This window comes from Pelobates fuscus, chromosome 4 (assembly GCF_036172605.1).
Source record: "Pelobates fuscus isolate aPelFus1 chromosome 4, aPelFus1.pri, whole genome shotgun sequence".
NCBI lineage: Eukaryota > Metazoa > Chordata > Amphibia > Anura > Pelobatidae > Pelobates > Pelobates fuscus.
Genome location: NC_086320.1, coordinates 110,024,564 through 110,051,439, shown reverse-complemented (window position 1 = coordinate 110,051,439; position 26,876 = coordinate 110,024,564). Strand labels below are relative to the sequence as shown.

The window sequence follows — 26,876 nt, the reverse complement described above, 5'->3', positions numbered from 1 at the left end:
AAAGCTGGTGAAATGTGTGTTGCATTAGAAGGTGATGTAGTTTATTGTGTCTCTAGTAAGTGGACTCTTTCAAACTCCATTTATGTCTATGCTGAAAGGGGGAACAGTTTTGCAAAGGTGTGTTGCTTTTAAATTAACATGGCAACAGTGTATCTCAGCAGAGTTAAAATGACATAATGCATTAAAGGGCTTTGACTTCAGTGATTTGAAGTGGTCATGGTGCCAGGGACTATTTATGCAACTTTTTGCTATGAAAAGCTGCACATACAGAGATTGGCCGCTCTGTTGCCAAACGTAACTCCACTTCTGGAAGTCACTCCACTTGGGAGTCATTAGCCAGCCTGGAAAAAGAGTTCCAGGCAGGCTAATGTATATTCTATGAAAAATCAATGGACATCTTTCCACTCCATGCCAACCCATTCCTTTTCTCAGTCAGCCTCCCAGACCTCCCTACCCCCCGTCTGGTGAGGGGCAGTGACATCAGCCAATGAGGACTGGACTGAGGGGAGAAGTTTAAGCTTTATTCTTTTTTTTTTTGTGAGACGTGGATCACAACAAAACGGATAACTCTAAACAAAACCAATGTTTTGTGAACATCAGTCATAGCTTTATTTTTTATTTTAAAAAGCTATAGCATAGAAAGCAATTAGTCTTGACTCATTTTTAGAACCTGTCTAAATTAGGGCTCTATGGTAAATTTGCAGGTTGTGTTTTATTGGTATATCTTCATTGTAACAGTGGATTATGTATCAAAGCTCCTAAAACATCTCAATTTGGCGAATCACTCACTTGGAATAACAAAGCAAACTGCCTAATATATCCCGCATGAGACCCCAATGACCTTTGAAAAGATTAAGGTCCTTAATCACGTGATATTGTATTGTGCAGCTGCATAAGAACCAATGAAATAAAAGCTTCGTTCTAGCTTATTAGAGAATGAAAAACCCTGTCAATAGTGAAATCAATATCACCAAAAGATTTCCTGCCTTCCCCAGTATTAGTGAATTGACATATTGAAAAACATTACATCTCTACAAGAGGGCAGGTACTACTCCCTAATCATGGGTTCATGAATTTGTGGAGATTGTCTTTACTTTCAAACGGAATATTTTTATAAACTAAAGGAAAATAGAGCAACTGTATGGTGACATTAAAAGAGCATAAAGGAAAAATCAGAAGCAAATTGTATAGGGCGAACATGCATTTTTGCATTCAAATTTTTCAGAAATAAAACCTACAATCTATATTTTAATATTGGATTGAATATATGCAGACTGGCTGTTAAGATCACTCAGCATACAGCTGCTGCTTCCACTAGATGTCACTATCTGAACACCTCTTCCTGTGAAGTCTGTGTTCGAATAGTTAGAATAGATATTAAGAGGTAAACCTGATAAGACATCATACAGAATATGTACTACTTAGGACATTTCAACTCTTCGAGAAAACATAACGGATAAACACAATGACTAGACGTTCATTCCCAGCCTCTCATCAAGCACCTTTTCTATACCTTGTGGATCTGTATCTGTGAGATATATGTTTAATGTCCTCTTGCAACATTCAGCTACATTGTTCAGGGTGATTAAATCCAGATTTAAACACACACATTAGGCTTTCTTTACTTGCCACATTGACATAATTTAAATTTATTGCAATGGCCAAGCTACCAATATACTAGAACAGTTTGTGGATGCTACTATACCAAGCAGCTAGGCCAGTTTTCCATAACTCATACGCCAAGCTAGTACAAAGTAGCAAACATGCACGTGGTACCATAATAAGGAATACTATTTTCCACTGCTTTAACTTTGAAGGCAAATGTTCATTTCTTTTTTGACTGGTACCTAAACATAATAAATAGGATGTATTATCCCAATAACAGAGACCCAAAGAAAATAATCTGGCATTTGGTTGTGTGCCCTGATCCAAGTGTTAAGATTCACACATTCACACACATGAATGTGCCCATGATGTCATTCAATGTCATGCATGGGATAGGCATAAGGCTATCCTAACTATAAGATAAGGCCAGGGACTAATGAAAGTATTTAGAAAACTGGGCAGACTAGATGGGCCAAATGGTTCTTATCTGCCATCATATTCTATGTTTCTATGTCACGAAATACAAATGTACCCTCATCTTACATTTACATATCATACACGATAGGTGCTGTTGGCATCGGTTTACCTGCATATATCACAGGAATCACTCTCCAAGTAGTCGAGGGACACACACACACATTCAGAATTTAGGAATGAACCAAGTCTGTTCCAAAGTTGATAATAATTACAACTGTTTGGGCCCTTGTGGAAAGGTTTAAAAAGTAATTATTTAGACATGAAAAACCATAACAGATTGTTACAGAGTCTTGTTTACCTGTAAAGCAGACCGGGCACTTAAATGTACCACCCATTCCTTCAAAGCTGTGCTCAATCAGGTGGCATTGTAGTTTGGCTGGAGAGTCAAACGATTGGCTGCACAATTTGCACTCATGGTTTAGACCTTCATCTGTTAAAGAAAGAAAATGGAAATAGTGGAGTTAGGGGAAACTATGATGATACAAAATATTATACAAAAATGTATCTATAAAACAAGACGCAGTCAGCAATGAATACAGGTATACCTTTCCTACAACGGAACACAAACAAAAAAACAAGAAAAATTGAAGTGTCAGGCAGTTTCATAGAGGGATATTCTTAACAAAATATAAAATGTTTACAAAAATTTGTAAGCACAAGACAATACATAAATTGCCATTTTAGATTAAAACCAAATTCCATAAACTCACTTTGAAAGATTACCCCATCACCAGCCCTATTTAGTTGTGTCTGTTGCCATTGTGTATCCAGTGGATCCCTTCCTTATATCTGTTTTCTATTTCAGTTCATTTTAACCCCACTTTGGTAATTAGCGTACTTATGGGTGAAATTAGTATGAAGTGGTGGTGGGGTTACCATTTCATTTCCATTAAGCACGCCTAAGGCTGACCATAATAAGAAATTAAGATTTTGATTATTTAAATGGTACTAATTTAAGTTTCTATAATTAGAAACATTAAAGATTCTGACAAACATCATTTTATGCCACAGTAAATAGCAATACAAATAAAATAATGCTAAAAAAAGAAAACATGCTTTGGCAAGTTTTAAAATATACACATGAGAGAATTTTTTTTTTTTTCGAGATTTGTTAAGTAGCAAAATGTTATTTTAACATATTGACATGTGTCTTCAAGACATCCTCTACTTTGAAAGGGATTTCTTCCTCATTTAATTACCCCTGCCTAAGGTAACACTTTATAATAATAACTGCTGGCGATAGTGAGAAGTACTTAATCTAACTGTAAGCACTTGGCAAAATGCTTTAATAGCTCATCTACCAATATGTTGCTTTAACTACCGTAGCGTACATGACACAAATGTTGTAAATGTAATGGTATCTGCCTCCTCAAGCTGTCATTTCCACTAAGCTGGATTGCTCAGCTTTCTTTATTTGTAAGTGAAGCTGGAATGTGTTGGCAATTGTAGTTATTGATGTTTACTATATACATATCAGATCTTTTGAATTATGTCTGTAATTATAACTGATCAAACACAGTCATACTTCCATTATGTGATCAGACACAAACAAGGCTTTATAAATCGGAAACAAATACAAAATAATATTTAAAGGAATCAACGACATCAAAGGAAAAATATATATATATATACACAAGTAATTTTAATTGGAACATATCTACTATGTACAGATTACTGCCTTACCCCCACTTCAGCATTGTAAGGATTAAACTCACAATTAAACTCACCTTTATTACGGAGCCTGGAGGGTTTCCTCATTGAAGCTCTGATCCACCCCCTGTAAAGTCATCATTATTGAACATTGGTGTCCAATGAGATGCTGTATAGGGTGCAAGCCCCCAGCGAAACTTCTTGCATACAATCATCAAAACCAGTGCTTCTCTGTGAGAAGCACTCACTTCTGCTGTTCATAAGGAAATTTATCAAGTGCAAATTTTTCTTGAAGCTGACTTGTTTTAAAACGAAGCAGGGGAAAATGCAGTTAATCCCTAAATTGCTGGAGTGCTGTAGGGAACTGAAGTGTTCTTTTAAAAATGAAGGAAAACAATGTAGTTGTAGTAAGATGCTTTTTTAAAAAATATATATATATATTGTCAAATATGTATGTAGGAAAAGAAATTGCACTAAACCGGCATATTGCCCTTTTTAACCCCTTAAGGACACATGACATGTCTGACACGTCATGATTCCATTTTATTCCAGAAGTTTGGTCCTTAAGGGGTTAAAAGGACATTTTAGTCACCTGAAAAAAAGGTGACTAAAGAGTTAGTTTGTGTTCCTGACCCTATAGTGTTTCTTTAAGTGAATTCTAGTAAACATATGAATACATATTCAATGGGATACTGAAAGGAATATATAGAAGTTAATTTGCAATATCAACAAATGCTATTGTCAATAACAAGTTGATACGGTAATCTTAAAAATCGTTTATTAGATTACATATAACTATGGTAATGACAATCTTAGCATCAACGTGTGTATTTACTCTCTAAGAAAATAAGCATAGCTGTTGGGATATAGTTCACCTTTTTACTAGATTGTGGACAAAACTCCGCTAAACCTTTTATTGAATAGAGTTTCAGAATTCAAAGTGGAACTGTCACGCGTGAGCTTTATGTACCATCTGATGATTTTCTCAAAGATAGCTAAGGATCGGGCAATTTGTTACCTAACATTTTCAGTGCTTATATATTTTTTCTTTACTCTGCATACTTGGCTGTCTTGGCAGAACCAGAGCTTACCATTCAAATTAACGTAATTTGCACAATGCTGTAACCGTGGGAGCATGAATGCATATGGCATTATTGAGGAATGCCTGAGTGTGCATAACTCATTTCTTTGCAACTGACTGTGAGCACATGAGCATGCCTAGAGCATCATAGGACAATGATTTCGCCACTCTGCACAAAATTGCTACGGACGTAACAGTGTTTTTTTTTTATTTTTATTTTACACAACTCAACTGCACCATTCCCCCAGTAAGTGCTTCAATTGTGTTAACTGGGGTGAGAGAATAAAGGAATTGTCACGTACACAGAAGTGCCAATGAATGTTTTATTGTAATACATTTTTGCCTATTTGAGCATAGGTGTTCATGACCTGAATCCCTGTACCAAAGCTCCGAATACAAATGTAGTAATTTCTCAGCACATCACAAATAAATTCTAGTGACGCTTTTATTTAGAAATCAAACAACAGAGTAGCAACTTTTCGGCTTTTGGACTTCAGATTGCCGAATGGTTGTCACTTGTTGTTTGACGGCTGAATAAAAGCATTACTGGAATTTATTTTACTGGATTGAGTTTTGCCCTCCTAAAAGGTTGTGCGAAGTGTAAAAAACAATATCTGTAAATTTTTCACATTGATGAATGATGTGAGAAGTCTGACCAAAGACCGATTTCTCCATTTAATATGGGATGGCCTCTTTAAAGATATATTAAAATATAATAAATGCACAGAATGAGGAGAAAGGACATTTTCTCAAGTCAATTATATATATATTTTTTTCTTTTTTTTAAATAAATATATATTTATTATTTATTGGGGAGGAAATCAAGGTGATGAAGGGGTGAGTGCCATGCTATTTTTTTATTATATATTTATTATTATTTTTTATTTAAAAAAACAAATTGCTCAACAGTAGCATGAGGATAATAGAGTAAAGGATTTTTTTTTCTTAAAGAGATATAAAATAAATATATTCTTTTTACGGGTGAAATAGACATTGCAAGATGTGAGATTTTTCCAAATTAGGACATTTGTTTCCTAGATGTAGCAAATTCAATATAATTCTAAGTTTACTAGATAAACCTCTTTTTTCTTTCAGCTTTGCAATTGTCTTATTAAAGGGACACTATCACCCAGACCACTTCAGCTCAATGAAGTGGTCTGGGTGCCAGGTCCCTCAGGTTTTAACCCATCACATGTAAACATAGCAGTTTCAGAGAAACTGCTATGTTTACATAGCAGGGTTAATACAACCTCTAGTGGTTGTCTTCCTAGAGGCGCATCTGCGACGCTGGATGCGAAATTTGCATTCAGCGTGCAGAACGTCCATAGGAAAGCATGGAGAAATGCTTTCCTATGGACTGTTTGAATGCGCGCGCGGCACTTGCTGCGCATGCGCATTCCACTCCACTCAGGAGCTGGCGTCGGTGGGGGAGGAAAGGTCACCAGCACCGAGGGAGCCCGGTGCTGGATTAACCCCTTAAGGACCAAACTTCTGGAATAAAAGGGAATCATGACATGTCACACATGTCATGTGTCCTTAAGGGGTTAATGGGAGTGGGACCCTGAGGGTGAAGGCACCCTTAGGGCACTATAGTGTCAGGAAAAATGGGTTTGTTTTCCTGACAATACAGTGATCCTTTAATACGAATCAATAGGGACACTATAGGCACCCAGACCACTTCAGCTCAATTAAGTTGTCTGGTTGCAGTATCCTTGTGCCCCTTAGTCCTGCAATGTAAGTCATTGCAGTTTTAGAGAAACTGCAATAATTACATTGCAGGACTAACACTGTCTTTAGTGGCTGACAATCACGCTCACTATCACTATAAGGAAATCACATGTTGTTATCTTTACATTGCATCAATGCATGACTGGTGCACCCATTACCCAGTTTGAGCTAATATATTTGTAAATGAGCTGGCTAACCCCGTCCAAATGTTACAAATTGTTTATCTATACACCCTAGGTTACCTGCGAAGCTCATTTCATTGGGTATGTTACTAACATAAGGGATTCCAGTTTCATAACCCTCACTGCAATTGTATGCAATGGTCTGCTTGGAAAAACAAGGACAACAAACCTAAATTACAGCTTTCACAGATAGCATTAAATCCCTCCCTCCCAAAACAAATGATATTGATACAAACAACATATTTCTAGCTTTCTAAATTAGATCATTTTAACCGTTTAAATGTAGTTAGAAAGTAGGGAATTTTTTCATGGCATTCAAAGAGTGAAAAGTCTATTTTTTAAGTCTGCAAGCTTAACAGAACATTAACCTTGCATTGCTTCTGTCAGGGATGCCCGGGGCATTAAGAGAATGCCATCATAATTAAATACAGCTAGGTTGTAAAACTGTTTGAGGAGAAGTCAGACAGAGGCATATTGTCCTCAGAAATAATTCGAAACAAAAAATAAAAATAAATGTATGTATGAAATGTTTTATATATAACCATATCCTCATGAGCAAATGGCACAAATAACGTCACGTTCATTCTGCTAACATTCTTTGTAAACTTTTTGGTGCACATTTTTGTGTACTACATAAATTAACCATTTCAGAATTAAATGTGTTCAAATATATTATTTGTGAACTATGTGGGAAGTTCAATTTTAAAAACGTATTTTAAGCTACTTAAAGGGACACTATAATCAACAGAACAACTACAGCTTAATGTGGTTGTTCTGGTGAGTATAATCATTGCCTTCAGGCATTTTCATGCTAACACTGCTTTTTCAGAGAAAAAGCAGTGTGTACATTGCCCCTAGGGACACCTCCAAGTGGCCACTCCTCACTCCTGGCTCAGTGCTGCACAGTAGGTAGCTCTGCTGTTCAGCGTCCCCACACCTTGGCGTTTGGCCCAGCCCCCTTGTTGATTTTAGCCAATCCAATGCTTTCCCCATAGCAAAGCATTGGATTGGCTAAGCATTGGCAATTCTGAATATGTCACCAAGGGGGCAGGGCCAGTGCTGACGGACCTGCACGGTGCTGGAAATAAGGCGAGTTTTTCATGCTTTTAAGGGCGGTAAGAGGGGGGGCAAGACACCTTAGTGGTCTGTTTTGCACTATAGGGTCAGGAATACAGGTTTGTGTTCCTGACCCAATAGGGTTCCTTTAAGGTAATTTAACAAACCAGTAGTAAAATTGTGACTATTATTTTAGGCATTTCAACATTAAAATTGGAGGGGGAAAAAATAGTAACAAATTAAAATATATAAGGTCACGACTTATGTTTTAACACACACACAGCCTCGACCTCTGCGTACAATAAGTTTTTAATATTGAAAAACAACAAACATAAAACAAAACCTAGATCGTGGGTATGAACTGTTATGTTATCATTGTGTAGATACAACAAGTTATAAATTATCCATAATGAACCCTAGATTATGGCAAAATATATCATCAATGACTCCTAGACCTAAAAATCCTCAAAAACCAAAGCGTTTCAGTGCTGGGTGTAACCCACAATCATCTTGGGAAAACTGAGAAATGGATATCCGGGTTCTGCCCAACACTTCCCCAAACTGCATGGAAGTGAACTGTGCATTATTCCTCATTCCTTATGGGGAATAATTGCACAATGTCACCATCCATGCCATATGGGACTTTAAAATATTATCTGACCTCTAAAATGACAGCCAGATCATGTAATATACACATACACATACAGTTAAATACACACAAAAATATACACACAGAAAAACATTCCTGTGAACCTAAACATGGCCCCCAGTCCCAGTCCATTTTGTGGATAAACTACATATTTAGTCACTTTAAAAAAGTTAATTTAATATTCCATGAGTCCATGTGTATCAACTGCAGACTTAAGGAACTAATGAGTTAAAACAAAAAACACACACACACACACACACAAACATAAATACAATGGCATACATATAATTCTGGTAGTCCTCCAGTGGTTAAAATTGTAACATCAGAGTACAAACCATTCTAATTCTATCAGTACTAGAGGTTGCAAACACCCTAAAGCAGTCAGATCGTTAAACAAGAGATCACATCATCGGGCCCTGATCTAGAAGCCCTAAGTTAATGCTCTTTTTCCCTGAAACACGCCATTCTAGTTCAAGTCCAATCAAATGCTCACAGACTAGCTTCTATGCAGCTGTTATTCCTGAAGTCACTAAAGACCCCTTTGTATTGTCTGATCAACACGCCGGCCATTACCAAGTACCAATTTGTAACGGTATGGATTCTTTTTCTTGGTCGCTCCAGAGGCTGTCCAGAAGGGTCCTTTAACCTCAAACACTACACATATCTATAGGCTAACATAAGAAAGCAATAGCAACCCTATCCTTGCAGCAAGACATAATTTGGCAGGGAATTTACCAAAAACTGTGGCCACAAAGGTAGTAAGCTACATGTCAAGAAGGATTTAAACAGCCTGCAGATGCTATAGTTGTTTTTGTTTTGTTTTTTTAAATAGATTATATATATATATATATATATATATATATATAAATACACACACACACACACACACACAGGCACACAAAGAATATATGCTATTGAGTCACTATGTGTGTAAGTAAGGATTATTTTGCTCAACATAAAAGTCAGTATTACTGTTTTCGCTTATGATATAATACGCTCGGCCTGATTCATTGCCACCTTTTGTAAGTGTTGTTGCTGGAGAAGTAATTAATAAACGTTATATGTTTGGTCCATCAGACAGGTTGCTGTGTTCTACATAAGGATCTTTAGGAACTGATGGGGATCTACTAAACAGTTACCTGTAGTGAAACGTAACCTACATTTTAAGCTACAATAGCATTGTTAAACAACAATTCTCCCATAGCTATATTGCCCCTTCTTTGTTATTTTGGCCTGAACTTTTCCTTTCACCAAATCTCACTGTTTGGTAAATAACACCTGAGACGAGTTCAAGTACTTTTGAACCCTACAGATGTTCTTTGTTTAAGTAAAACAATGTGACCTGCTGCAGATGAACTGGGGCAAAAGCAGTTTTAAATATATTCTATGGAGAGGGATGGCAGAAAAGCAAAACATTAGGGAGCTGTTTTAACCATAGTAACATTTTTATCTTGTTCTTTTAATATTTGGAACTCTGTATCTGCTTCCCAGTAGCAGACATGAAAACTGGAATTGCATTAAAATATTTTGCCCACCGACAGTCTCTCTACATGCATAAATCTGATTACTTTCATTTATTAATTTTGATATGTTTTCATTACTGTCTTTGTCTAAAGGAGCACCTTTCATGCCTGGAAATCCAGAACTTGTGACCTTAAAGTGGCACTGCAACTCCTCCTCCTTGTCTCTATACATGCAGGATCCATAGACCTCTCTGCTGTACCTTCGCGCATGTGCAGGATTACAGCAGTGACATTGGCTCCTGACTGACGCTGAAAAGGACCAGCCAGAAGAATATGGACAGGTTCTGGTAAATTAAACTCACTTTTGACTGCCCTTCCACCCATCATTCCCCCAGCAGCGATGTTACCATAAGAAGTTTTTGTAAACTGCCCCCAGACAGGGACAGTGCCGCTTAATTATAATATATAATAATTACAACTTTTTCAATTAAGAAGTCATCGAATAATGAATCTCCAAGGCATTTCATAGGCAGTCAATGTAATGTGGTTGAAATCAATCAAACTAAATATGCAATTAAAGCAGCAGGATGTATACTTCCCAACATTGGGAAAGGTGAAGTTGTAACAGATGGGGGATAGGGCTGAAGTGCTGGTATGTCTATGTCACTCGTGCCAACCAGTACTGCCCATGCACTGGTCTCATGTGAGCATGCACTAAAGCAGAGAAACTTAGGATATGGAGACAGAGGTCCTAAATAAGGACTGCTTGATCTTTGTATCGACGTTTGCCAATGGTCTTAGATTTTCTGCATGTAGGGCTTTTTCTGGGGCAATTACTAGCACAAAGTACAAACAAATCTTTAAATTGCAAGAAAGTACCATTCACCTCTAAGCCAGAAGTGGAAATGATATTTAGCAAAATAAAGCATTGCATACATTGCTGATATTTGCCCATTTGAATTTATTTATTTTCATTGTTCATCTATGACGCATGCAATATTGATTTATAGTTATAAAAAAAAATACATATATATCAATTTGATATGACCATACTCACACTTCAGTATAACGCATATTTTCCATTTGATATATTAATAAGAAATGCTAGGTTTCTGATTGCTACTGTATTTATCATATATTCTCATGTGGCCCAATCTGCACTTTGTAGCTCACCAGTTCTCTGCAATAATCTCTATTTAGTGCTCATTATCTCTGTCGCTAAACAATTGATATTACTAATTGGCTGGTAGTTGCTCATTAATCCTAATGTTGGTAAAATCAAATAGAAACATTTACATTCATATGTTCCTAGGGGCAGGGTTTTCCTCCTCTTTTGTACTGCTGCATCCTCATTATGTAAATAAATATATGCATCTGCGCCTGTGACTGCGTTGGTGCTTTTTATATAAACAAGAACAATTTTCATTGAAACCCTTGTAAAGAATAAGATGGGGCAAAGCAGCAGATAGTGGCGGTAGACTGTGCCAGTATTAAATGGTTATACTTGTGAATCGGAATGAACATCAAGGATGATACACAAGGTGTTTCAGGATAATAAACGGATCATTATGTTATTTTGTGAACAAATATGCTGCTTAAATAGGAGACAATTTCTTGTTTTGGATTTTCTTTGATACATAGACTGTTAGAAACAGATACAAATGCACAGCCTTTAATATAAGGTTAATGCAATTTTCTAAAGTATTTATTTTAAACTGATTCTGTATATTTGCTTTCCACTTAGAGTAGACGGGGCTATAAATCCTAAAGAAGCCCCCCTTGGTTCTGTAACAGCTGGATATCTACCTTTTGACCACCTTTCTCCCAACTAAACAATGTATATATGTCACAAAAGTACACGATTAGAAGCACAGTATGTAGCACATCTCAAAATCGATTGTTTAGGCTCTTATGTACACAGGATCCTTATCCAGAAACAGCTGTGATACCAGCTAAATTTACATTTAACCAAAAGTCAATCTAGTGCATCTTTTAATGCTATCACTCCTAGAGCAAGGGATGCATTTCACTACAAACAACTGTTCAGTTTCTTGCTTGGCTGCACTTACTTCTGTTGTCGGAGAGTGAACTACGCATGCCGCATGTTCTCTAAAAGAACAGTACAGTGCAAATTAATAAAACACAAAAAATAGTTCAAAAACAACATGCGTCTGCATCTCGACAAACTACATGTTAACATACTGTAATAAAGTGAGATTTTATGAGTAGTTTTTAGAACACAAATATCTCTATGTAATTTAGAGATTGTCCATATAAGACACAGGGTTACAAATTTTACGCTCTTGCTAAATGTACAGTAGGGCTGTCAAATTCCTGTCCTCAGCCCGAGGAGCTGAACATTTCTTGTTTCTTATCTCATCCTGATACATTAGAAAAATTTGAAAACTCTAGCAAGACTGAGGCTGTGGAATAAGGAGTTTGAAATTACATTATTTACTTTAAAGTACAGTAGCAAGCCCAAAAAGAAATGCATAGTAAACAATGGAACATAGACGTTTCATGTAGCATAAACAGCACACAGGCTGCTCTTTACGTTGAGTCTGCAGGGAGAATAACTCAAGTATTGAAAGAGCCAAGTAGTCAATATTAATTCTACGCAGCAGTGGACCAGCCATGCAAGATCTGTACGGAACACAGACCTCGCCAGGTATTTGTGTTTTCAGAATACAGCAAGGATTATGGTTTTTTTTTTTTTTTTGGTGGGGAGGTAGGAGGAGGCTGGCATGAAGCCACCACTTGTTCGAAGGAGAATGCATGCTGTAGAAAAGCAGATTGTATTAACTAGGAAAGCCTAATCCTGCCACAAAACTATAGCATTTATAAACAAAGTGGAAAAGTCTAAATATCACGGATTCGAAAGACCAGAAGGCTGATTATTATGTGTGTATGGTCTGTTGACACATTTTACAAAAGAGAAAGAGAAAACCACAAAATCAAAAAATCAAAACACAGTTCATTGTGTCTGCATAATGTTTATGTGTAATGCAATGACCCCCAAGATTGAGTCACAATCACAATCCTGCATCAGATCCCTTTGAACTCATTGGGATAAATCAGTATGAAAGCAGGTGGTATCCACTGCCTTAGACACTGTGACAGCCTCTTACAATCTCTGATGGTAGATTACCCCTGCTGCAAGACTAAGTCATAGTTGTCCACTAACAGCTTCAGAGCGCTGAAGAGCATGTGGAGAATTGGCTACAATACAGCATATCCGGCGGCTGTGCCGTAAGACTGTATCCTTATGGTTTCAGACCTTCCATTTGGCAAGTGAAGTAATTCCTCTCACAGTGCCATGTCTCCTGAAAATAGCTCTATTACACATCTATCATCTAATGTCCCTAAGGCGTGGTGCATATTTATGCTACGTTGCTTCACAGACAGAGCCAGATTTACTCTCCTAGCTGCCTCCAAGGCCAGTTTCCTCAATGCACCCATATATTATCTATATTTATCTATCTACATACATTACATACATATACACACATATACATATATGTGTGTGTATTACATTACACATAGAGATATGCAAATGTTTGAAATATGTGTTTGAATGAATTTGGAAAGATATAGCCATTTTGTATGTTTGTGACTGTATAGGGGTAATAGTGTGTGTATTGGGAAATATTATTGTCCTGCATAGTGTGTGGGAGAATTGGGGCTGTTGTGTTTGTGCACGGAAATTGAGGTTGTAGAGAAAGTATGGATGGGCCTTTATCCACAAGAGAAAGGTGAAAGAAAAACATTATTCCATTAAATGAAACAAAAATGCACATTGGCAGGTTGCAAGAAAGTTTTCATTTGGTACTGAAATAAATGCAGCCATTTTTACCAAGAACCCTGGAGCAGTTGCCACTTCTTCATTCTCTAATAGTGCTAGCATTGGTCACTGTGTATGCTAGACAAACACAGGGCATTAGATTGTTTTCCTGTTAGGCGCACACACTTAAGATATTAGGTGAGCACACAAACATTTTCTTATCTGTTGATTATTGCATTCAGTCCCTGCATTGGGGTTGTTGAATAGAGTGTAAGAAAAAGAAGGACAAATCTTAAAATGGCAGTTTTTACATGATATTCCAAGTTACATTATTGCCATTTTATTTTTATGGTAACTACTCTTCCTTTTCCTTTCTGTGTCCCTACATACTATTTCTAAATAAAATAAGTAAATGATATAGTGGAAAGAATCTGGTGGTAATTGTATTTTGCCTCATGGTTTAGATTTACATTAGACAGTCTACAGCACAAAATCTGTCCTGTCGAACATTTACCTACAACTTCATCAATGAAAAAAACGCAGCTATTCTTGACAATGCCCTCATTGTACATGCGGAGAAGGTGCATTATGTTGACATCTGAAATAAATATTTATAGTCGTCTCTGCACTGCCCTCAAGTCCTCCTTGATCTCCAAGGACCACGCAATCAGGTTTTAGCACTTGACACAAAGCTAAACAGTGTCTAGATCTGATCATAACACAACCTGCCCAAGGACTCTTAACAATTGTGTGCATGCCATGCTCTGAGCCAGTGTTGGCTCATTCAAAACAGCAGCCTAGGACAAAGGGATAGAACACAGACCATAAAAATGAAATCAGTGATAAATATGTACCAGTCTATAGTATTACTGGTGTTACTATCGTTGGTATTTTAGAAAGGGATGTCAGGAGCAATTTTAATATGTTTCTTGTATCTAATTGTATGCAGTAGTTTGCTATGAATTGGCATATTTTTCCATATTTTATTTACCACGCCGATAGTTGCACTATATTGTTAGACGAGACGTTAATAAAGATATCGGATAAACAATATTCTATGGATTTTGTGTTTATAGCTCAGTGGAATAGTAAATAAGCCCACTGTCTGTTACTTCATACATGCAGTATGAAAAGGAATTTGATTGATTAGTCACGTTTCATAAATGTTTCTGTTCATATGAGCAACCCACTTGTGACCCAATCACTAAATTGTTGGGGCACTATAACAACACACCCTACAAGAGATCAGATGCCTCATCAATTTCAAACCTAGAAAATAGATCCTGGGCTTTGCTATTGTCTATGTTGCTCTGCCTTTATTTGATATATTTCCCTAACTTATTTCTAATGGATTTCTATATATATATTAAAATTCTAATTTGTATCAGAAAGTAAATGGTTCTAAATGTGTTATCTCTAGCTTTTCTTTTATCATACAAAATTCAATCTTCAGATTTTTTTGCCAATTCTGTGGCAAATCACTTAGGCATAATGTTATACATGTTATATTTTGTAATAACATTCCGATAAACAAACCGTGCTTTTTTAAAATGGGCAAATACATGACGTATCAACTAAAATGTCAAGAACTTTTAACAAGTGGAAATATAAATATAACACAAACAGAAGGTTGAGAATAAAAAAATCAAAATACAAAACCAAAAGATAACACAAGCACGACGAGTAAATCACTATTCATCAATGCCTACATTCCGTGCAATCCCTCTAGAACATCTGCTTTATTTTAAAGCATTTTGTATTCTACCTATTTACCAGTTAGGGTTATATTCTAAAGGTAAGTGCAACCCCTTTCCATATTAATCCATCACACTTACAGAAGTATCTGCATTATTTGTTATATTGCTGTTTTAGATTGCCAATTATATCTGCTGTAGGGATTTACTACATAAGAATAACAATCAGAAATTTATTTATTATATGTTTATATTGTCATTTGTTTACATTTGTATTTCATGTTAGTATTGCATATGTATTTCACACAGAACCCACTAGTAATTGGTGAAAGCCCAATTTTTTTAAAATCGAATACTCTTGCGTGAAGGTTCATTGAATCTGGTAGAAACAAGGAAATTACTGGTTGTTGAACCCCCCCCCCCCAAAAAAAAAAAAAAAAAAAAGGATTACTGGTTACTGGTAATGCAAGATGTTTGACAGTCGTATCCTATGTTCTAAGCAACACATTACCTGTGATAATGGCAATTACTTGAGTCAAGATCACATTAGTGCATTTTGACCACTTAAAGCAAAGTAGAACTATAATCCTGAAATATTCTACAGCATTGTGTAATATCATCCAGTTTAGAATGCAATATGCAATGACTATAAATATTCACTTTTTGTGTGAAAATGAAACGATAATGCAAAGACAATAACCTGGTGGTAAGTACTGCATTATCAGTACATTTTCCTTCTTTTTTTTTTTTAAGGAAAGGTTTTCTAGATTTGTATTCTCTCTCTTAAAAAACTCACCCCCAGAATCTGTATCCCCACTGAGAAAGTTCACAGATATTTTGTATGCATCGTTGACACTCCATTTACATTGGTAGTATTGCTACCAACACTGCCCTGCACCACTTAGAGTTCTCACTTTGTATTCCTAAATGTTTTTTGTTTTGAAAGGACAGTGGCACATAATAGCTTGTATACATTTTTCTTATTCATAAGTGGATTTATTCATTTTATATCCAAAACCGCTTAATTGTCTTGAGCAATTAACCATTTATGTGCACTGCTTTTGACATGCAATAGGCACTGAGAGGGTTAAACGGAACCTGGCTATGTGTTCTCCTGGGTTCAGGGCAGGATTACCCTTTAATACATCTATTCACATAAAAGTATAAAAGTCGTGACACAAATCTGTATGAGCCAAACTGTATTGTGAACCAGTAAACAAGGGATGAAGAAGTAATTATTTGTAGAACCGGGATCTCCTAGTAAAAGAAAAGACAGGTGCAGCCATGCAACAAGATCTCTGAAAAAAAAAAAGGGAAAAAAAGGCAAATATCTGCAGTCACCACGAGCATTTTCAAATATCTTACCAGTGACTGCAGATTTAGCAGTAAAACTTGGATGCTCTCGTTTTACCATCATTTTGTCTAAGACAGACCAGTAAACACAATTCCTCTCAATATAATTAGCCTTTTTCTCTAAGGCTCTGAAGTGAGCCTGCCTGCCGTAGATTTAATATCCAGTGCTCTATCCATATGTGCTGCCCTTGTCTGGTCCCAAAGCATATAAACTCCCCTATTAGCAGCCTTGACTGCTTAATTATGCAGATTTTTTTTGTACCCGTCTGCCTGTAAAATTACTGCGTCTAACTTTTTTCTCCCCCCCCCCCCCCTTTACTTTTTTTTTTATTTTGCACCATGCTGGTCATTCTAATGAAACCGACATAGGGGAAAGGGTCTTATTTGCAGTAATAGAGGTTGGATCACACTGACAATTTGTCCTTTGTGGGAGTTATGAAAGAAGTCAAATGCCTTTATCAGGCTCTACCTTATCACTCCCAAGGTGATCTGAGTTTACTTCCTGATGCTTCCTGAGTTTTCCTCAGGCTGTCCAATCAACGCATTCGCTAGGGAGCCTAGTCTAGCTTGCAAAAGTCTCTCTTTCTAGTTACAGGACCACAAGGGACCGTCAACTAACCACCCCCAAGCCTTCTGATGAAAACCTTCTTTAACAAGGCCGCCCAGCGCCAATGAAGTAACACACATCTGCATATCCACTGGGTCCCATGTTTCTTGTGCTCATAGATTATGTATCTTGCAGCCTCTAATAAAGAAACACAGTTCTTTGTTTAATGTTTATCTTGTGCTTGTTAAGCAAATGCTAATGTTGTAACGCAGTGCTTTAGTGCTATTTGGGTTTTGGGTGATTTACTACAACACAATCTGCTGTAGAGTAAATTTGGTAGAGACGGAATACTCATACTGGTTAAAAGGAAAAAATAACAGGGGAGAAGGAGGGGGGAGAAAAAGAGAACTCGTTCCCTTACTTTTCTTTATAATCAAAAGACCTTATTGTATGAGACTGAAAGCAATGCTGAAATGCCCTGTTACCATCAATATAAAAACCACTATACCTTAACATTTACATATGCAAATATATGCAAATTAAAATGTATGTAGCCATAAAAAAAAATAACAAGATGATATCAATTCGTAGAGAACATTGCATCTATAGCCGTGATGAAAATCATAGTGTGGTTGCCATTTCTGGCGCTCGGAGGCCTCCTAGGTGGTCCTTGGGGACAGCAGCCAGAGCAGCCATTTATTTAATGGAGAATGGGGGAAACGAAATAAGAGGAGGGTGGATTGAGCCGAATAGTTAAGGGATGCAGATATAGAAGGGGTGTTGTGATACACAGGGGGTCAAATGGAGATGAGAGCTTTATACGAAGAATATTTAAATGTACGAAAGATACGTGGAATTTTTAAGTAGGAAAAATGAAAGGGGAACAAGGAAGGGTGAATGACAATGGGCACGATTAGTTCTGTTACATTTTAACTGGCATTTCATCTTAATGACATTTGCCATCAGTGACCTATACAAAGCGCAAGCCAAATTAATAAAAGATTTATAGATTTGCAATTAGAATGTTGATATGTGGTTGGTTTTGTGATGGTAGTCACCATCACCTGGAGTATAATACAGACACTTTATTTAGGACCCTGGACTACGCCTATGTCTAGGTCACCCTGTGCCCATTATCACTGCAGGGTTTGTATAATGAGTTGTTTTTTGTTTACTGTTAATTGTTCTGTGTGCTCTCCTATCCAGCTGATGTTTGATGTCAACTTAGTGGATTTGCATAGCGCACTCCGTTGGTACCAACAGCTATATGCACTACCTGAAAATCAAGGCTTGTTAATGTGCATATTCAGGTACATTTGCATATTGTGCCTTCCGCAGGCATGAGAGAGATTTTTGAGCCGATTATGGTCTTCCGCACCCCTTTATAATTATTATTATTATTATATTTTTATAGCGCCAACAAATTCCATAGCGCTTTGCAATGGGTAAATAAGTTATGGCGTTATTATAAGTTCCTGTATGTTGTCTGATAGAATTTGATTATTTGTATCTTTAAATTACATGTAAGGAGCATATGGGCTAGTCCCGGAAAAAAAAAAAAAAGTAAAGATTACGTTAAAGAGTATGTTCGTTCCTTTTGGAACTGTGTGCCTGTGTGGATTTTTAGGTATTCCACTACCAGAGTCTTCGGACCTGTTGGCTGGCTGCACAATCCCTCTAGTCTGGATGTAAAAAGAGATCTAGGCTTGAAAGCCACAAGTGTCTTTATAAAGACAGGGGCTATCACATTGCAGACAGAGGTGCATACCTGCCTGGAAGAAGCACTGCAGAGGAATAGGCAGAGGTGATGATACCTGCCTGGAAGGAAAAAGCTCCAGAGAGACCCCAGTCAAGCTTTGGCAACTGGGGCTGAACCATTCCGTGGTCCTGGCAAACGGTTGGGAAGCAGACTAGGCGGAGGTACTCGGTTGGGGTACAGGAACTCTGCTACAGGTTTGTTATGGGATAGTACCCTAGGAATTTGTATCCAATTGGATATGCATAGTTTTAAAAATATCTTGCAAGAGACAAACTTTTTAAAACCATTGTGCAGAGCTGGAGATTGTTTCCGCACTATAGAAAATCAACGCAGGAAACATATTTGAAAATACATGCTCTACCATGTTTTTCCAAAAACTGAAAACTGTACACAGCACACAATTGTTTTAAATAGGGAGGAGGTTGTACATTTACCTGATATACACACACGAAGGCCTTGCAGGAGACTAACATTTATATAACTATATAAGTATAACTATATATTACATCCAGCTATGATCATACAAAAGAAAGCATGTCCAAAAAATAGAGAAGGGCTAGAACAAGAGCTCATGATTAAGGTAAAGGGTTGAAACCTGAGATTATGTGAGAAAATAGCACTTTACAGAATGGATAGTTAGTAGATACCTGTACTTGCCTTTCAGTGAAATTCAAGGTTAACACAGTAAGGGAATTTAAGACTGCTTGGGCTATGTTTTAGAGTCGACTATTCTGTAGGACACATAAGCAAACAATGGGATCTTATAATGAGGAGAACAGATGAGCCAGATTGGCTCTTATCTACTGCCATAGTTCTAGATCCCATTTAATAGATAGGATTGCAGAATTAATCTTATACTATACCCACAACAACATAAACAGTATAAACCAATGTAATATTTTTCACACAGGTTCGGACTGATTTAAAGGATCTGCTTCCTACCTTTAAGTCCTACTGTGTAACTTTACTAAGGAGATATATTTGCACCTTGATCAACATTAAAAATGATGAAATTTGCGCAGGAAATTGGAAGGGATTGAGCTGAAGTGGCAATTTATGACACTGGTTTGCATGTGCGGTGGGATGACATCTCCTCTTTGTTGGGTGGGATGTTGTCTGTGGCGTCAGTTGTGTCATGTAAACTGCTGCTGGGTTTCTCCAATAAGTGTACAAAAGAAAGAAATTAAAAAAATTAAAAAGAAGCAGGTTTGACAAGGCAAAGATCCCTGTTTGAGACTGTCCTGCCAGATCTGGACTATTGGCAGGCAGCTATGTTACTAAAAAAAAATAAACAATAGCATACACCAAATAATAAATCTAAAAATAAAGTTTGTGTTGCAGATGTTTCTATGTTTTCTATTCTCAGCCACATTAATCTGCTTTGATGGTTTCCATGTTATTAGAGACCCTCTTTGCAGCAAAGATTTATTTATATTATATTTTTTTTCCACAGCATTCTACATTCAATTTTAATGTTGGGATGTATCCATCACAATTAAATAAGTTTTAAAACAATCAATCTGAAAAGCAAATGAAAAATAAAATAACTCATTGAGACAATTATGAATGGCAAATGTGATGTGTGAATTTTTAATAGTAATTTTATATTATCTGTCAGCTGGCTGAGGGACAAACACTGCCAACGTATGCCATTCCTATAATAATTCAAGCAGTCTAATCTTAGCAGGTCCTTTTCCAAATCCCAGTGATGATCCATTAAGCCATCCATGAACTTAATCAAAATAAAATACAGATCTTTCAAATACCACGTTATCGTACATTTTGTGCAAGGAATATAGCCCAGGAGGCATCTCCCTACTCAAAGGGCTTAGTTTACAGACCAAACAGAATAGCAAACTAGTACTGGGAATATTCTGCTGTCAAATTTAAAATGATATATGTCATAAATATGCAAGATTTATTTATATTTGTCAGTCAAAACATTTAAATGCACATATCCATTACAAAGAGCAGACATAAGTATGTACTGAAACACAGTTGTAGCCAGGCATATGTTTATTTTAAAAGTATATTTCACAAACAATAAAAAAACAAAACAAAAAAAAAATAGCTAACAAAATCAGGAAAAGCAACACTAAACTAAAGCTACTTCCTTGCGTAATTATACCATTATAGGTACAAGAGCCAGGTTATTATATAGCTGGGAATTACCGCTCATACAAGGTCAACAGCTAAGATCTTATAGTCACACATCCTGCTCTGCTCACCATCAAGGGAAGGGAAGAACGCAAAAATAAAAGCATTGTTGAAGACAGGTGCACTAAATTCTTCAATGTAAAGGGGGTTTCACTCAATGTTTTTTTTCAACATGTTAAGTACATTGAGAACATCTATTTGTGTTAACAGAACGCTCCAAGCACCATAATCACTACAGCGTGCACTAGTGGTTATGGTGTTTGGGGTGTTCCTTTAACTCTTTAGAGCAAAGGTGGACTATTAAGGTCATTGCAGTTCTAACACTGCTGGGGATCTACCTTTTAGCTACCGTAGATGTGGATAAAGATGTATTCCCTCAAATAGTCAAAATGCATTATTACAAACTTAAACTTTATCTAAGCATTGAATAAAAGGTGTTATGATAAAATCTGAGTAGTCGTTTTTACTAGCTGCATGATTTATCCACAAGCATAAGATACTTTTTAGAAATGTCTGGTTAAGCTTACTACACTTTCTATCACAATCAAAGCCTTTTTTCGTTATTATTTGAAGTTACCCTCTAAACACCATAACTACCATGTATCCTAGTGGTAATGAGGAAGAATGAATTTGGGTGCAGCCTGACTAATTTATGTCAAACTGAAATAGAAATCCTGGCAACAAAAGCCCTTTTACTGCAATCCAAGGTTGGACAGCTTTATATGTAAAATGTGCAGGGTCAAATTAGCATAGAGGCTGTTATAGCTAAAGCTCCAAGTTCATGAATTGTAATTGGTGTCCGCTGTATTGGTGGTCTACTACAGCCTGAAATGCTGGTTGTTACGGTCATAACATGAGGCCCATATTCCTCCCTTTCACCGTCTGAGCTTTATTGGAAACATGGAAATATTCCATAAAACCCAAAGTAAACCACGGGTAGGCAACCTCCAGTACTCTAGATCTACATTGACCCTAATGTTAGCCAGCATTACGGCTGTAAGAGCATTATGGGAGATGGATGTGGTGACATTCTGTCATCAAACTAATATGGTGACCAGGGGTCATGTGACCAAGCTCATGTATGCCTTTCTCACAGTGGGATAAGCTTTACCTTTGATTTGGTAATTCAATACCTTTACAGGTCAGGAAAGAGATAACCACTCCCCCCTGTCCCTATTCATTCCTCTGTTCCTTCTTGGCTGTGCTACTAAGCAGACCCTTAAGCAGACATGGGCTAATTTTTATCATGGTGAACTGTGAGTGGGATCTGGTGATTTTATAAGATTTAGTTGTTATTGTTAGTTAGGTTGTTGTTGCTGTTGTTGTTGTTGTTGTTGTTGGTGGTGGTATAGTTAGTTAGATTGTGTGTCATTATTTGCATGTTGTTGTTGTTTTGTCTCTGAATAAATATTTGTTAAAGTAGACGGACCAGAGTTTATATGTGTATGCGTACATAATAATTTATAGAGTTTGGTAATAAACCACATGTGGCGACCATGAATTTTAGACTTCTACAACAAATGTTTGTGAGGCGCAATAACTACCATATTGATACATAATCTAAGAGCAAGAGACTTTATAGCATAGGATTCATTGTTGAAACAAATATACATATGTGTTTTGTTGACTGTTTTAAATTTGTGTATTGTGACTGACATTTTGTTGCAAATTGTAGCATTTATAGGTTTAACTTTGTTTCTGTACAGTTTTAAAGTATTGGTGATAAAAAGGGAACATTGAATTGTTTCACTGCATTGGAACCTTTGATGTTTTGGCCATTTTAATAGCCCATGTGCTGTATTGTCTCTCTCTTGTTGCAACTAACTAGAATGAAACTTAATCTATTTTAATTGTTTTCTTAGATGTTACATTTTGAGGCTTCCCTGCATTCTAAGTTTAAATAGCAAACGTTTTTTGTTGTTGTTATCTTTTGTCTGTTTGAATAATTGAATTCAGGATAGGAGCATAATGTTTGTGCATTATGACTGACAGAACGTATTTTGTTGCAAATTGTAGCATTTATAGTTGAATTTTGTTTCTGCACAGTTTTAAATTATTGGTGATTAAAGGGGAAGATTGAATAGTTGCACTGCATTGGTATTATTGATGTTTCGGCCATTTTTAATAGCCCATGTGCTGTATTGTCTCTCTCCTGTTTAATACACCACAATGGAGTCCACAACATCAGGAATGCCGAAGTTTGCCTACCCCTGATCTAAACACAAGATACCAGAGACACAAATGTAAAAATTGTAATTAGGACTCCTAATTAGGACTCCTGGACCAGCAAAAATAACAAGGAAGTAAAACTATTGAACAGCAAGTTTCAGGCAACGGGCTGGGCTTTAGGTACTGTGAGTGCCCAGTGTTTTGTCAAACAGCTTAAAAACGGTTTGACAGAAACAAGAGGGGATGGACTCAAAGACTCCTTGCCCCATATTTACTACAATAAGCTGCAGTTGTCATCTGCTAAGAGAATGCCCCTTTTAGGTCCAGCAATATTAGTATTTTATGATAGGTGAACTTTAAGAGACATAAAACTACAAGCAATTTTAATGAAAAGTATGCCATGTTGTCAATGAAAAGAGGTATATGATGTGAAAAGAATACACTGCTATTCTACTAAACGTCTTGTCTCTGAATATCTAAAATATGAATGTGGGCAATGTGTAAAGTTTATTATGATAAATGCAAAATATACTGATAGGATGCTTTACATTATGGCATTTAGCAAGGCACTGTGACATGACAGAAATGTACATGGATTTATAAGAAGACAAATGCTCAGCAGTTTTTAAGATATATTTAAGAATAAAATTCAACCTACCTGCCTTGTAACTCATAATGTTGGTGGCATTTATGGCATCCCACCTCCTTTCTGGAAAGACATCCTCTCTCCTGAGTCCTGCACCAGTTATAAAACAAGTTGGAAAGTTTTAAAAACACAAAAAAAAAATTATGCGCATCCATGAAGAGGAGATCAGGTGCAGTATTATGAGATGGAGAGAGTGCCAAATAGTTAAGACAGTTAAGGCGAGTGAAATTTGTTATTAACATATTATCTTAAAAACTGCTGAATTGTTTCTTTTTTTTTTTACAAACTTTAATCTAAATATATAGAAAGAGAAAAAAGCAAGAGCAAGAGAAAGAGAGAAAAAAGGGAAGCGAATGGGAGAGAGCGAGGGAGTCTGTATTTTCAATGAAAACAGAACCATTTTTGAGTTTGTAATGACTTCCTACCAAAATGACCATAACTGATTTAAACGTATACACTGTTCTAACTTGACTAAAATAAATACAAAACTAGGTATTGTTACCTCAGTATTAATATCAACAATATCAACAAGCATGATTGTCCTGTGAATACTTGTGTAAATGTGGTTGAGGGTCCCACGTGTAAACATTCTACCTTGATTTTTATTGTCACACGCCATAAAAATAAAATTATTAGGTCACTGATGTATTACACGGAATTTAAGTCACAAGATGTACACAACTTGGAAAAGTTTAAAGAGAGGCTAATGTTGCTTCTTTAAATTTCAAACTGTCGCCTTGTATCTATGGTTTCTTGCTACAGGTCTAGACCAAAATGTTAATGCCTGCAAAAACTAAATTAATTATATATATATATATATAGTATATATAAAATGGATGCTTACAGAGAAATTAACTTGGTACTTAGCCAATGCATGATGTTGAGATCACGGTGCTAAGCATGAGCTAACCCTACTGGGACTGCTGAGTTTGACCATTTCATAGCTCAGTTTTGGTAATCAAAATATAACACAAGTTATACCTGGAGTATGGTAATTACTAGACAACTTAATAACTGCAGGTTCTTCTGCAGTGTGAAGACTGTCTTTTGTAGAAAACGTTTTGTAGAATACGCAGATTTATTATTATTATTATGTGGCTGATTTGCAATTACCGTACATAGTAACCGAGCTAGTTTTACGCAATAGATTTTACAATGTGAATACAATTTTATGATTTAACATGGTTGGTCTGGTAAATACGTGGACGAGTAACAGAAACGTCACTCCAAATCTGTAATCTGTTTAATTAACTGTCCATTACGTCTTTTTTTTATTTTTTTATTACTATAATATAGGGTTCCCAGAAGTACCATACTTAGTGGGCAAAAAAGTATTTGGTTGAGTGGAAGAACTGTGTAACAGCAATAATGAAGAAATGTTGCAGTTTCTTCAGTTAGCACTCACTAAGCGAGTAAGACTCAGCCAATTATGTTGCACACTTCTGTTTCTATAGCACTAATCTGCTTCTCCCATATGCAGTGCAAAACTTTCAGCTTTCCACTATCAAAACCACTGAATTACATACCCCAGAAACCTTAACCACATCATCACACTGAGCTGTATTTGTGGAATAATACAGGGAAACACTGCAACTTAGAAAGGATAGGAAGAAAGTGTGGACTTGGGGAGACTATTGGAAAAAAAAAAAACCTCTATCCAGCATAATGAACTGCAATCTGATCTATACATTGCACTGAATGTGTGTGTGCCTGGAGTGCCGCTTTATTATTGGACTATGTTGCACCAGCAACCTCATGTTTTTCCACCTGTTAAGAGTTTGTTTTTTATATTTATCATCAAGTTTGTATAATGTTAAATAGGACCCTATACTCAATAAATATCTTGAGCTCCTTGGAATAATGGAATATATTCCTGCAAAGTAAAATGCTAAATTGATGTTGGAATAAACGTTCTCAGGATTCGATCACTGTGGGTCATAGGTCCTTGCTTTTCCCTAGAGATTCTGAGTCAAAGTAGATGATGTGTAGAGTTATTGATAAAATTTCTGGTACGTGCACTGGAATGTAATAGTGCTTAATCCACTGCAGACATAATTTACTACTTTTACTGAATTTTAACAGCAATGAGTCCAAAATAGTGTTTGTAAAATCATGTGTAAAACTCTAGCTTAGTTTGTCCTCGTGCGATGTGTACTCAAGACACACCAAAGTGTTAATCATCTGAATTCAAATTGCATTCAATGTGTATTTTAAAATTTTAGACCTCAATATCTCAAAAACACATATTCAATTTTGAAATTGACCTTAATTAATTTAGTGAATAATCTGAACACCATCTATATCAAGCATGTCAAACAAATCTATTGTATTTGATGAATTCTGGGAGTTGTAGGCCATAACCACCTGCAGGGCCAGATTTGGAGATGTATATGAACATACTACTGTGAACATAAAAAATACAACACAATAACCACCACCGTTTATTAATAAATTATAATAATCAAACATGTGGCTATTAGCACAGAATTCACTACTGCTGTACCAATAATAACCAGATACATACAGACCTCTTCCTTACATAGCTCCTATGAAGGGAAACAGAGGAGGAACAGGAACCATGTTGCATTTCCTGTAAATATTTAACAGAAGCTCTCAAGGTTAGAAAGCAGGAAGAGCAGGAAATCATACTCTTGGGAAATATCAACCAAATTATTTTAAATGTGTACGTCTTCAGCTAGGTATCATGAGAAAGAAGTCTCTTATATTTGTGAACAGTGTGACCAGGAAGAATTTGACTAATAATTATGTGTCAGTCACTAAAAGGAAACGCATGGATGTCTGGTATGACTAAATGTTAGAAAAGGGGGGAGCATGGGGGGTGAAATAAAACACAGAATACATGTTTTGCCTTCTATAAA

General features: G+C 36.5%; 1 protein-coding gene across 3 annotated transcripts in view; it reads right to left on the bottom strand.

Moving 5' to 3' along the window:
* ZNF521 (zinc finger protein 521) overlaps positions 1-26,876 on the bottom strand; it is a 282,483-nt gene that overhangs the window by 53,113 nt on the left and 202,494 nt on the right. For 2 of the 3 annotated variants that reach the window (XM_063451461.1, XM_063451459.1), the window contains exons 5-6: positions 24,010-24,087; positions 2,381-2,512 (exon numbers count right to left, since the gene is read on the bottom strand). In XM_063451461.1, the coding sequence (XP_063307531.1) occupies positions 2,381-2,512; positions 24,010-24,087 (210 nt within the window). The remainder of the gene's footprint in view (positions 1-2,380; positions 2,513-24,009; positions 24,088-26,876) is intronic. The other variant, XM_063451460.1, reaches the window with a different exon arrangement.